Source organism: Carcharodon carcharias, chromosome 1 (assembly GCF_017639515.1).
Source record: "Carcharodon carcharias isolate sCarCar2 chromosome 1, sCarCar2.pri, whole genome shotgun sequence".
Lineage (NCBI taxonomy): Eukaryota > Metazoa > Chordata > Chondrichthyes > Lamniformes > Lamnidae > Carcharodon > Carcharodon carcharias.
In genome coordinates, this window is record NC_054467.1 from 75,710,624 (window position 1) to 75,723,257 (window position 12,634).

The following is a 12,634-nucleotide window of genomic DNA, read 5'->3' on the forward strand; positions in this document are numbered from 1 at the left end:
ATAACTGATTTAGTCTCAGTAGCTAAACTTTAGGAAAATGTCCTCAGTCCATTCATTCTCAAGCACAACTTTGTCAACAATGGTTTACCAGTTGAAGTGTGTAACTCTGCACTGATGTCTGTTCGACCGCCATTACAGAGAATTTTACACAGCACATAAACAAATCATTCAGCCCTGAATGTCTAAGCTGGTATTTATGCTCGACACGAGCGTCTTTCAGATGAAGTGAGTCTGAGGTCGGGATTTTCTATGCCTCCTGGCATGGGTGTATTCGGTGTTGTGTGGGCAATTTGGCCAGAAGGCCAAAAATCAGTTTCACAAAGTTGTGAAAGCAGTTTGCTATTGTCCACTCAGCTCGTCAATGACGAGCCACGTTCCCCGCAGTTGGACGTTGCGAATCTCATTGTAATATATCTACAAATCATTATAAGGCCAGCCTGCCTGACTCATCCATGCCACTCCCCAGCCGCTGGATTGTCCACCCATGTCGGCGAGAAAACACACCGGTGCAGAACACGTCTTGACAAGTGTGACGTGCACAAGTTGGGACTTACCACCAGGGCCTTGCTCACATTGCAGACATCCGAAGAGCAGAAGGGGCTGGAGCCCAACAGCAACAGGATCCTGGAGGAATGTCCATGGCATGCTGGGTGGATTCTCATGGACATGGCTCTGCTGCAAAGCAGCGCATGGAAGTTGGAAAGTCACAGTTGACGTTCACAACTGATGATGGTCGAGAGGGTGGGAAAGGAGGGTCTAGGATCGACTGGGAGAGGAAGGGGTGTCAGGGATGAGGTTGGGAGGGGGGAATGAAAGTGTTAGGGGGTGTGAGGTTGAGGAGGAGGGAGTACGGAGGGAAGAGGGGATAACGGGAGAAGATGGCAACTGGAGAGGAAGGTGTAAGGCAGGGGTGGAAGGTGTAAGGGAAGGAGTTTGGAGAGGGGGAGGAGTGGGGAGAGGGGAGGGAGTCCAGGGGAAGGAAGGAGTGTGGAGAGGGGAGGGAGTCCAGGGAAGGAAGGAGTGCGGAGAAGGGAGGGAGTCCAGGGGAAGGAAGGAGTGTGGAGAGGGGAGGGTCCAGGGGGAGGAAGGACTCCAGAGAGGAGAGGGGGTAAGGGTGGAGGAAGTGAGGGTGCCTGAGGGAGTCATGAAGGGGGAAGGAGTAAGGCTGGAGGAAGCAGTGAGGCTGGAGGAAGAGGTAAGGTTGGAGGAAGGAGTCGGCGAGAGGGGGGGAGGACTAAGGGTGGCAGAAGAAATAACAGTGTCCATGGGGGTCAGAAAGGGGGAAGAACTAAATGGGGTTGGTGGGGGAGGGGATGTCCAGGGAGGGGTTTGCTAGAGCCATGACTGCCTCCTGGAGAGCAAACTGAGGGTGGGTTTGGTTTGAGGGAATGGTGAGAATGACCAAGGGCAGAGTGAGGCGGTAGGGTGGAGAGGGTGAGGGTTCGACGGTAGTGGCAGAAGGGATGGCCAGAGTGGTTGGTGGAGACTCGGAGGCAGAGACCCTGTGGGAGGGAAGGAGGTGATCGGGGAGGTGAATGTGGATGGTGGGTGTGTTTTTGGGAAAGAAAGGAACATGCATGTTCACCTGGACACCCCCGAAGGAAAAGGATTGTGGAAGGTGATGCCGAGGGGTCAACGGTGATGGAGGAAAGGAAATGGGTGGCTGGGGTGGTGCAGTGGTGGGGGAAAACCAGAGAGCTGATGAAAAAGCGCCTCCAAACCATGCCGTCCAAATAGAAAGTGAAACAACAGTCATGGCGGATGAGATCAGGTGCTGCATGGGAGTGTGATCAGTGGTTGGGTGGAGATGCAGGTCAGCTCAGATGGACAACTGAAAGTGAACCCGAGCAGGCAGCATTGAAAATGCTCAGGACATTGAGATGAGTGTGATAAGTGAAGGATCCGTGTGTGGGGGAGAATGCTTCCACGAGGCTCCGAAAGGCCCTGCCACACACACACACACACACACACACACACGTCTTCCTCCAGAATCACCCGTTGGCCAGCTGCTCCCTGGTGATAGAGGACGAGGGTGAGGGGCTCACAGGCAAAAGACACTCAAAAAGGGAGCGGCCAGCCTCTTAGATTGCCGAATGGATGACCCAGGGGTGTCCAGCTGCCACTCCTGCTCCCATCGGGTGCCCCGGCCTGGCTTTTTGAGAGGAAGGAGCACCTGGAGGGACTTCGAGGTGTCCCATTTCCCTCTTGCATTGCCACTGCAGGAACTTACCCATGGCTCCCATGATGGAGTGCAGGTCTGCACACATCTCCACGTTAAGCTGGGCCAGGGTCTCCATGGTGTCCACCATCCTCCCCATGGAGGCCTCCATACACGCACATGTAAGCACCACTTCATCAGAGAGCAGGCGGACACAGTCCTCCAATTCATATGTCACTCAGCTGAGGGCTTCCAACAGCTCTGTGTGATATTACTCCGTCTTCCACTAACACTTCAGGATTAGTTGGAAGGCCAAATCTAGAGGCTCCTCATCTGACTCAGACCTCACAGATGCTAGATCCCCAGCAGCACTCCAAGTGCTGGGGGGCTCGCACAAATCTGCCTCTGCCTACTGCAGACATGTGTTCGTGCAGTGACCACCAGATTGTGAACACAAGCCTGCTCTACATCTAGATCACACCAAGATGTATGTGTCTGTGCTGGTGGATGGTATGGGTAAGCCCTGTGACTGGTCTTCCAAGCTGCTTATTTCCAGCTCTTCAATGGAGGAGATGTCCTCTTGGTTGGAGGTGAGGACCTGGATGGAGCTGAGGGACTGGCTGGCTGAGGGTGTCGGTTGCTTGGCAGAGCTTCCTGCGAACCAAAGTAGAAATAAGTAGTTCATGTCAGCAGAGTCAAAAGCAGGAGAGAGAGAACTCACATTTGTGTTGAGAGGGAGATGATGTGGTGCAGGATCCTCACGTGGGTGTTCGCTGTGTCCTCACCGACACCGCAGGCATGGTCCATGTCCTCACCAATCAGTGCATTGGCTCACTCCTCAAAGTGAGTGAGGGGCCTAATGTGGGACACTCCATCCCCGGTCTGGGACCTCTTCCTGCTGATGTGAGCAGATGGAGAGAGTGTGAGCAGGGCACATGGCACTGCTTGGAATGCTTGTGTGGTGAGCAGAGCCATGGACAGGGTATGAGCCAGATGGAGATGTGAGGGTATGTATGTGAGTTAGTGGTGTTGTCCCTTGAGGTGTCAGATCCCTGTGGATATATGATGGGTTTGTGAGTGTGTGAGTAGAGAGTGATGAGAAGTGAGTTACCCTGGCGGAACGGATGAGACCATTCATCCTATTGTGACACCGAATGGCTGTCCTCTTTTGGAGAGCATTGGCGCTGACCACCACTGCCACCGCCTCTCAAGCTGGATTAGTGAGGTTCCTGCCCATTCTGTGGCCAAAGCGGGGGTAGAGGGCATCATGGCGAGCCTCCTCTGCGTCCAAAAGGAGCTTAAGGGACGCGTCATTGAACCTGGGAGTTGCAGTCTTTTTGCTTTTCAGGGCCATGTCTTCTGTGCAGCAGTCGTGGGCTGGAAGCACTGAGAGGTGTGCGCGGCAAAACTTTAAATATGACACCTGGCTTAATGAAGCGATGAGGTGATGGCATGGGGGGGGTGGCGAATGAGGGCTGCCCACCACGGAAACAGCATGTTTCCCTGGAATGCATAATTAATGCGATGTGTTTGGGACAATAAAGCGTGAAAACCCACCACTGCAGCTGGCGGGTAAAACATTCTTTATCCCACCTGCTACTGTACTTAGTGCAAATCTTTGACGATTCTGCGCTTAATCTCACCTGACTGACATAAGATTCATTATGGCATTTAGTGCTATAATAAGGGAGTTTGTATAGCAAAGATGATTCATACAGCAAAGGATGTTGTAATAGTCATTACAAGCAGCACCAAGTAGAAATAGACTATCAAAAAGGATCTTCAGTGCTGCAATGATACAATACCAGGACACCAGCGTCAGCAAACTTGTATCAAACTGTACTGATCCCATCTGAGACAGATAGACAAAAAGACGGACAGAAGAGAGAGAGAGGAAGGGATAGGAATAAAGGGGCAATTGCAACTGAACTCAAAACACATGTGGTTAGATTGACCATGTTAACACAAGGGAAGCTACCAGTGACATTGCATTTCTATCACAGCTTTCAGGGATTATATTCCATGAGTATAATGTTAACAGAACTTCAAATATACCAACCATATTTAAAAAAAAAGCAACGATTTTTACTTGCTTCGGTTAACTGGTCTTGGGTCAGCAACAAAAAGGTGGCAAAGAAAAAATTGTAGCACACCTACAGGCACTGCGCAGTGAAATGTTAACAGAGGCTCCCACTGCCAGCAATGTCAGCTCAAATAAACATGAATCACCACTTTGTTTACACAGGTAGTCCTCGACTTTACGATGTTCGAGTTATGACAAATGGCATTTATGACGTTTATCAATTGACACTCTGTTTTGACTTTTCCACATCGGTTTTGACTTTACAACCTGTCAACGAACAAGTTCAAATGTTCATACGTGCGCATCGAATTTCTGCACCAAAACAAAAACAGAATTACCTGGAAAAACTCAGCAGGTCTGGCAGCATCGGCGGAGAAGAGTTGACGTTTCGAGTCCTCATGACCCTTCAACAGAACTTGGGTTCGAGTCCAAGAAAGAGTTGAAATATAAGCTGGTTTAAGGTGTGTGGGGGGGGCGGAGAGAGAGAGAGAGAGAAGTGGAGGGGAGGGTGTGGTTGTAGGGACAAACAAGCAGTGAGCAAGGCAAAAGAGAGGAACGGAAATCTTGTCGCAGAAAAGAACAGAACTTCTTCAAGGAGGTAGGCATTTCTTGAAGAGCAGTGGCAGTCAATTAAACACAGAGATAAAAACAAAAAAACTGCGGATGCTGGAAATCCAAAACAAAAACAGAATTACCTGGAAAAACTCAGCAGGTCTGGCAGCATCGGCGGAGAAGAAAAGAGTTGACGTTTCGAGTCCTCATGACCCTTCGACAGAACTTGGGTTCGAGTCTAAGAAAGAGTTGAAATATAAGCTGGTTTAAGGTGTGTGGGGGGGGCGGAGAGAGACTTTCTGCACCGCCTGTCTCTCTGACTCAAGACGCTCAGTTGTTGTTCCAACGCCATTTGTGCAGTACTGTACTGTATTTCTGTATGTATTTTTAGCTTAGTGATTTTTATTTCATTATGATTACTATTTACAACATAAGTACATTAATGTTGCTATATTACTCATCTATAATTGATTGAGTTCAAAATTCTGGGTTATTTTAGTGAAAAAAGGGTATTGGACCTTGGTTCATGAGCCAAACCCCCATTATAACATTGTTCTTATGCGAAAATCAGTTCTGAGTTATGATGTTTTGACTTAAGACACATTTTTCAGGAATCAATTGTGATGTAAGTCAGAGGACTATCTGTATAGTGGTGCTGATTGCATCACTAGTAGACAGGTGCATAAGTATAGTGGTTGTTACAACAAACTCTGCAGAGAGTGGAACATGCCTTTGGGTTACATCTGCAATGTTTAAAAAGTGCTAGCCATAAGTGCTAAAACATTGGAATGCTCCCCCAGGTGATTCCTTCAACCCTTTTGTTAGATTTTAGTACCATTGTTCGCAGCAACTTTCACCATCTATACATTGCTTTCTGTTGCATATTCGATAAACAGCACACAGGACGCAATCTTGAAGATACTGTAACAAAATGGCAATATAATTAATAATGGAGGAGGCCCATGTAACTCTGTCACTGATGGTTCCCAGTATCAACATAGGAAAATTAGGAACAGGGGAGTAGGCCATTGAGCCCCTCGAGCCTGCTTTGTTATTCAGTTAGATCATGGTTGATCTGTACATCAACTTTACTGCCCTGCTTTTGCTCTAGATCACTGGACACCCTTACCCAACAAAAATCAATCTGAAAGTTCCAATTGTTTCATTGGGGAGAGAATTCCAAATTTCCACTCCTACTTAAAAAGTGCTTCCTGATTTTACTCCTAAATGGTTTAGCTCTAATCTTAATATTGTTCTGGATGACCCCCACTATTGGAAATTCCCTATATTTAGACTATTCAATTCTTTCAACATTTTATATACTTCAATCAGATCAACCCCCAAACAATGCTTCCATCCAAAATATTAATAATTCCTCATTTCAGATGCAGTGTAATGTTTTTAACTTTCTGGCATTTGTGGATTTCCTTTTTTTCTCAGTTATAAACAACCAGGCTAGCCTGAAAAATAACTCTGCACTGGCTGAGACCCTGAAAGGATGGAATGAACAAAGACTAGGGGCATTTGGAAAGTAGAATCATACAGAACACAAGGGGCCATTCTGTGGCTCTTTGAAGTGCTATTCAACTAGTCCATTCCCTACTCTTTCCCCATTGCCCTGCACTATTTTCTTTTTCAAGTATATTTACATTACTCTTAAATCTGCTTCCTCCACCTTTTCAACACTGCACTCTAGATTGTAAGAACCAAAAAAAATTCACTTCACCTCCCCTCTGGTTCTATTGCCATTCACCTTAAATCTATAACATCTGATTGCTCACAATCTTGCCAACAATCTCTCTACCTACTATATAGCATTCTTAATTTTGAACACCTTTATTAAATCTCCCTATAAACTTCTCTGCTCTAAGGAGAAGAGCCCTTGTAGTCTCTCCACACAGCTTAAGTCATTCAACTTTGGTACCAACACGGTAAATCTCCTCTGCACCCTCTCCAAGGCCTTGACATTCTCCTGTATGATTCCCAGAATTGAACACAATACTCCAGCTGAGGACTAGCTGCTTGGAGTCATTGAACTAGTTTATTTTCATTTGGAGGTAAAGCACAAAGAGAAAAGTTTCAGTTTCGCTCAACAAAATTATTCCAATTTTGACCTTCATAAGAAATAACTGTTGCTTTTTTTTATTCATTCCTGGGATGTGAGCCTCGCTGGCAAGGTCAACATTTGTTGCCTATCCCTAATTGCCCTTGAGAAGGGGTAGTGAGCTGCCTTCCTGAACCACTGTAGTCCATGTGGTGAAGATACACCTACAGTGCTGTTAGGAAGGGAGTTCTAGGTTTTTGACCCAGTGACAGGGAAGAACAGCCGAAAAAGTTCCAAGTCATGATGGCGTGTGGCTTGCAAGGAAAATTGCAGGTGTCTGCATCTGTTGCCTTTATCCTAGGTGGTAGAGGTCATGAATTTGCAAAGTGCTGTCGAAGGAGCCTTGGCAAGTTGCTGCAATGCAAGATAGGACATAATGCTGCCACTGTGCACCAGTGATGGAAGTGGTGAATGTTTAAAGTGGTGGATAGCATGCCAGTCATGCCAATAGCATGCTTTTTCCTGGATGGTGTCAAGCTTCTTGATTGGAACTACACTCATCCAAGCAAATGGAGAGTATTCCATCATACTCCTGACTTGTGCCTTGTAGATGGTGGACAGATTTTGTGGAGACAGATGGTGACTTAATCACCGTAGAGTTCCCAGTATCTGGCCTGCTCTTATAGCCACAGTTTTTGTTGCTGGTGCAGTTAAATTTCTGATAAACCCCAGGATGTTGATAGTGGGGGAATCAGCGATAGTAACGCGATTGAATGTCAAGGGGAAATGGTTAGATTCTCTCTTATTGGAGATGGCCATTGCCTGGCCCTTGTTTGGTATGAACGTTACATGCCACTTAACAGCTCAAGCCTGAATGTTGTCTAGGTCTTGCTGCAAGCAGGTATAGACTGCTTCAGTATCTGAGGAGTTGTGAATGTCACTGAATAGTGCAAACATCAGTGAACATCCCCAGTTATGACTTTATGATTGAGGGAAGGTCATTGATGAAGCAACGGAAGGTGGTTGGGCCTAGGACACTATCCTAAGGAACACCCGAAGTAATGTCAAGGGCCTGACTTAATTGACCTCCAGCAACCATAACCACCTTCCTTTGTGCCAGGTAGGATTCCAACCAATGGAAAGTTTTCCTCCTGATTCCCAATTAACTTCAATTTTACTAGGTCTTCTAGTTGCCAAAATCAGTCAAATGTTGTTTTAATGTCAAGGGCAACTCGCACCTCACTTCCGAAATCTGTCCACATTTGAATCAAAACTGTAATGAGATCAGAACCCTGGGAACCCAACTGAGCAGGTTTTTGCTGACCAAGTGCTGCTTGATAGCTGTTTTAGATTGAGTTTGCAGAAATTTTCCTTTGTCTCCAACAGCTGAGAGAAGGTGGCAGCCAGTTAATTTATAGCATTTACTGTTTCCAATTGGACTGTCAACTAAAATGGATGATCAAATCAAGTGATTACCTCAGCAGAAGTGGCAACAAGGTCTGTGGGATCATAGCACAAGGAAATTTCAAAAGGTTACACCATACTTTAGGGAAGTCCAAAACATTGAAATTAATTGAAGAAGTAGAAGGAAGATTCGTGTAAAATTGTAACAGGTTAGGAATGCCATGAGAGTGGGTTGGAAAACTATGGGAACAATTTTTGTTTTCCTTGCAATGGGAGGGGTCAGTAGGTGGAATGAATCACCCGCCCATTATAGAACCACTTTATTTGAATCCGAGTGGCAGGTTCTATAATATGCAGTGAAGACAAAAATGTATTCCTGTACGTTTCAACAAGCTAGATTGTTTGACACCCAAAGTGAGAAATGACAACTCATTTACTCTTTTAAAAACATATCAGAAAATCTTTCAGATGTAAAAAATTCATTCATTCGAATGGAAATAATGTGAATGTCCGTATGGGAAAGTGGCAAATGATATTCAATGTACCTTTCTTTTTCTCAAACAGGTTGCAAGAAGGGAAAGAGAGAGGTTCACTTAAAAACATTTTGAAGGCAGCTTGTTCTCCAGCTCAGTAGAGCTCGTTCATAGGAAGATGCAGCGCCTGGCACAGCAATAATAACCTCTGTGATGCCACTCTCTCTGTAAGGGTGCTTCTAACACGTTGATGCTTGATTGAAGACTTAGTAACTATTGGAGGCAAGATTACCCACAGTCCTATCACCACAATGGAGTTCATCTCACTGCCTCACTTCCTCTCATCCCCAGGAACAACAAAATAAAATGGAGGTGAGTCTTAACACTACTTCCAGAGCAAACATCAGCTACTCAAGTAATTGTGCGTTTCCCGGGAGTTTATGCTGAGAACCACAGAAGAGTGACCACCTGTATCAAGGAATAAAAGACAAAAAGAAAACACTGATTATGATTTGGAATTTCTGTATCCTGATGTTTATAAACACCCAGTTGCTATACTCTTATACCAATAGAAGACAATGGCTGGCAAATTGGTCTTGTACTAAATGCACCAAAGAATGCAGTTCGTCAGGCCAAAGGTAAGTCCTGGGAGAAGGAAGGTGAATGGGAGTTGCAGGGAGAGGTGGATGGTGACTGCACGTCGGCAGTGGATTGAAGTAATGCATTGGAGCCAAGATCATCACTCATAATCCTCTTGGCTCAAAAGCAGGATCAGTGAAAAAAAATTACAAATTCATCAATGGTCTACAGTGGTCCTTTTAAGGACTGCTAGTCAAGCTGCCATTGATCCTGATAAGTTTAAGTGAAACATGCGTGATGCATGCTCAGACCAGTTTGTTTCTAAATTTGGCATGGAGCTCTTAAACAGGCATTAAGGCCTTGATTAGCATTTTCTTAGGGCATGGCTCCTATTTTAGAAGGGCATTTGGAGGTCACTGGTGGTCAATCTAGCAGGCCGAGCACGTCCAATAGGGATCATTCAAAGGATTGCACCACAAAATTGGTCCCCTCAAACCCGATTTTTGCCTAAAAATCGTGCACATTAGAGAAGCATAAATGAAGTGCCCAATTAGTCTTCAGAGCTTCCACCTGACCTTTGAAACTCTGTAATCTTCCCTACTTTACTGATTGTAGCATATACATAATGTAGGGCAGAGTAGGAGTTAGACTTTTGGCTTATGAATCCAACATGTTGCACCTATTTTAAAAGGTGGCCACTATCAAGTCTACTGCTTGTACTAAAAAGTCAGAACTTTGAGCTTTTTTGTCATACACTGCACTGCTTTTGTACAATGCCAAAACATACCAATTCTGTATAAAAGTAATGCATTACGTTGTGCTATCTCTATGCAGCATTAGAATATAGGCCTGTCATAATTTAGTAATATTGTCAGGAAAAATACAAAATAGAATTCCTTCTTCATTTATCATGCAACTGGAAATTAGAAAATATTAGTGCAAAGATTTTGCACACTGCAGGGCTACTTTTTACAAAATTCTTTTTAATGAGAAGCATTAGTTGTAACTGGGTACATTTAAATTTGAAGTAAAATTAAATCTACAAATATAGTATTTGATGGTAAAAACTTTCCAATTTATCATATTTTTAGAGTATGAGATGATTCTCTTGTTGCCATTTGGCACAATTAAAAATAACCAAGCAAAATTTTATAATGAAGGCAAAATCATATTTTATACACAGCTAGCAATATGCATTATGAGAATGTGCAGAAATGTATGATTTAAGTTAAGAAATGGGCAACTTAGAAACATAATCAATGAGTGGTTATTAGTTACTCTTGAGTTTAAACAAATTACCCTGTGCAGTTCAGTATAATCTACAGTGTGCATAACATTAGAAAAACTTTTCCTAACTGCTCACTTATAGTGGGGGCAAATTTTGCCTTGCTAAATTGGCCTGGATAAGACATTAACAGCCTCAAATTGGGGTCAGTTGATTCACCATCCAGGTAATGCCATCATTTTCAAAGAGTCCTTAGGAGCCTAGTAATAGGAGTAGGTCATTTAGCCATGGGAGCTGTTCTGCTGCGTTCAATGTGATCATGGCTGATCTGCAACCTAATTCCATATACCAGTCTTTGCCCCCTATCTTTTAATATCATTGTCTTTCAATCTCAGATTTAAAATTAACAACAGACCTAGCATCTACCATTTGCAGAAATGAGTTCAAAACTTCTATCACCCTTTGTTTGTAGAGCTGTTTCATTTTTTGACTCCTGAAAGGTCTGGCTCTAATATTTATATTATGCCACCTAGTCATAGATTCCCTAACCTGCTAAAATAATTTTTCTTGATCTACCCCATTGGTTCCCCTTAATATCTTGAAAACTTAAATTAAATCACCATTAACCTTCTAAATTCCAGGGAATACAACTCTAGTTTGTGTAATCGCTCCTTGTAAAGTAACCGTTAAAGTCCAAGTGTAATTCTGACAAATCTACACTGCACTTACTCCAAGGCCAATATAACCTTCCTAAAGCGTGGTACCCAGAACTGCTCTCAGTCCTCAAGGTTACTGTGAGTGTTATGTGGTTGGAAAGGGCAGAATACTGAAGACAAGAGATTGTAGATTAGATAATACCCATTGCTGCTGCCCATTAGACCATTTAAAGGGAAAAGAGAAGTGAGTCTCTTGGGATTCTGTGCTATCAGTTCTATCATTTATGGAGCTTTCTCCTCCTGTTGGTTGTTTACTTGTCCACCACCATTTCTGTTTGAACCATCCCAAAGCATGCAGAATTGTCATGGAAATGGGCTCTAGGGGTCAGGAGGGTCTTTTCTTTAATTTATATGGGTTTCTCACAGAAGGCAGTTGCAGGTTTGCTCTTGTGTAGGCCACAGCTCATTGAGTCAGGAGAACAGAAGGAGTAAATGTTAATCAGGCTTGCACTTTAAGCAAAGAAAGTGCTAACTTTACCATTGACCATGTGGAATGCGGCTGGGGGTTCAATCTCAGTTTGGTATTTGTGAGCAAAAAAGAATCTAAAAGATTTGCATAGCTTTAAGCTAGAGAAAGAAGTCTACAGTGGTCCTCACAGTAAAAAGTAGTTCGCTTGGAGAATGCAGTAAAGCCTAAATTTGAGCAGAGGAATCCACAGTTGTGAGGTTTTGAAGAGAAATTGGAGGATTGCTTAGCCAAAAGCTAATGGAAGGATTCCCATGAAATGTCATGCTGCGGAGAATATCTGGAACGTGGAGGAGAAATTAAAGTGAATGCTGGAGGGTTGTGGCATACCTTTGAGTTGATCCCAAGAAAAGTGAATGAACCTTCAAGATTCTTGTAATGCATAAGGGAATTCTTGAGGGAAGTAAAAAGTAGAACTGAATTTACAGCATAGCATTAAGGGGAGACAATGGCGTAATGGTAATGTCACTGGACTAGTAATCCAAAAACCCAGGTTTATGCTCTGGGGACATGGGTTCAAATCCCACCATGGCAGCTGGTGGAATTTAAATTCAATTACTGAAAAAGGAGACAAAATTGTTGAAGCTTTTCACTTTGCACTCATCAGGACAGACGCAACAGGACAGCTATTAACCTGCAGTTTGTCTTATCTATGACTGGTTCTGTACAACATGAATTAGCCAAATGATTGAGTGAGTTGTTATTCTCTAATGCGCCTCACAAGGAAGCCAGAGATATTTGTGCTGCATCACTATAAAGTGGCAATCTAGATGCACCACCATGTTCTGAATCTGTATCAATTGAATTTATTAACTTAACAACCCATGCAGTTGAATTCAGCTTTAATGAGACCATGTATGCCCAAATAGATGGTATTGCCATGGTTTCCATGAGAAAACGTTTTTGATGGAATGACTCCCAACCCTTTGCATAT

At 44.0% G+C, this 12,634-nt stretch overlaps 1 protein-coding gene across 2 annotated transcripts in view; it reads right to left on the reverse strand.

Moving 5' to 3' along the window:
- Positions 1-6,815: 6,815 nt before the first annotated feature.
- Positions 6,816-12,634, reverse strand: part of sorcs2 (sortilin-related VPS10 domain containing receptor 2) — a 698,208-nt gene continuing 692,389 nt past the window's right edge. For both annotated transcript variants that reach the window (XM_041197348.1, XM_041197339.1), the window contains exon 27: positions 6,816-9,182. In XM_041197348.1, the coding sequence (XP_041053282.1) occupies positions 9,118-9,182 (65 nt within the window). In that variant the 3' untranslated portion in view covers positions 6,816-9,117. The remainder of the gene's footprint in view (positions 9,183-12,634) is intronic.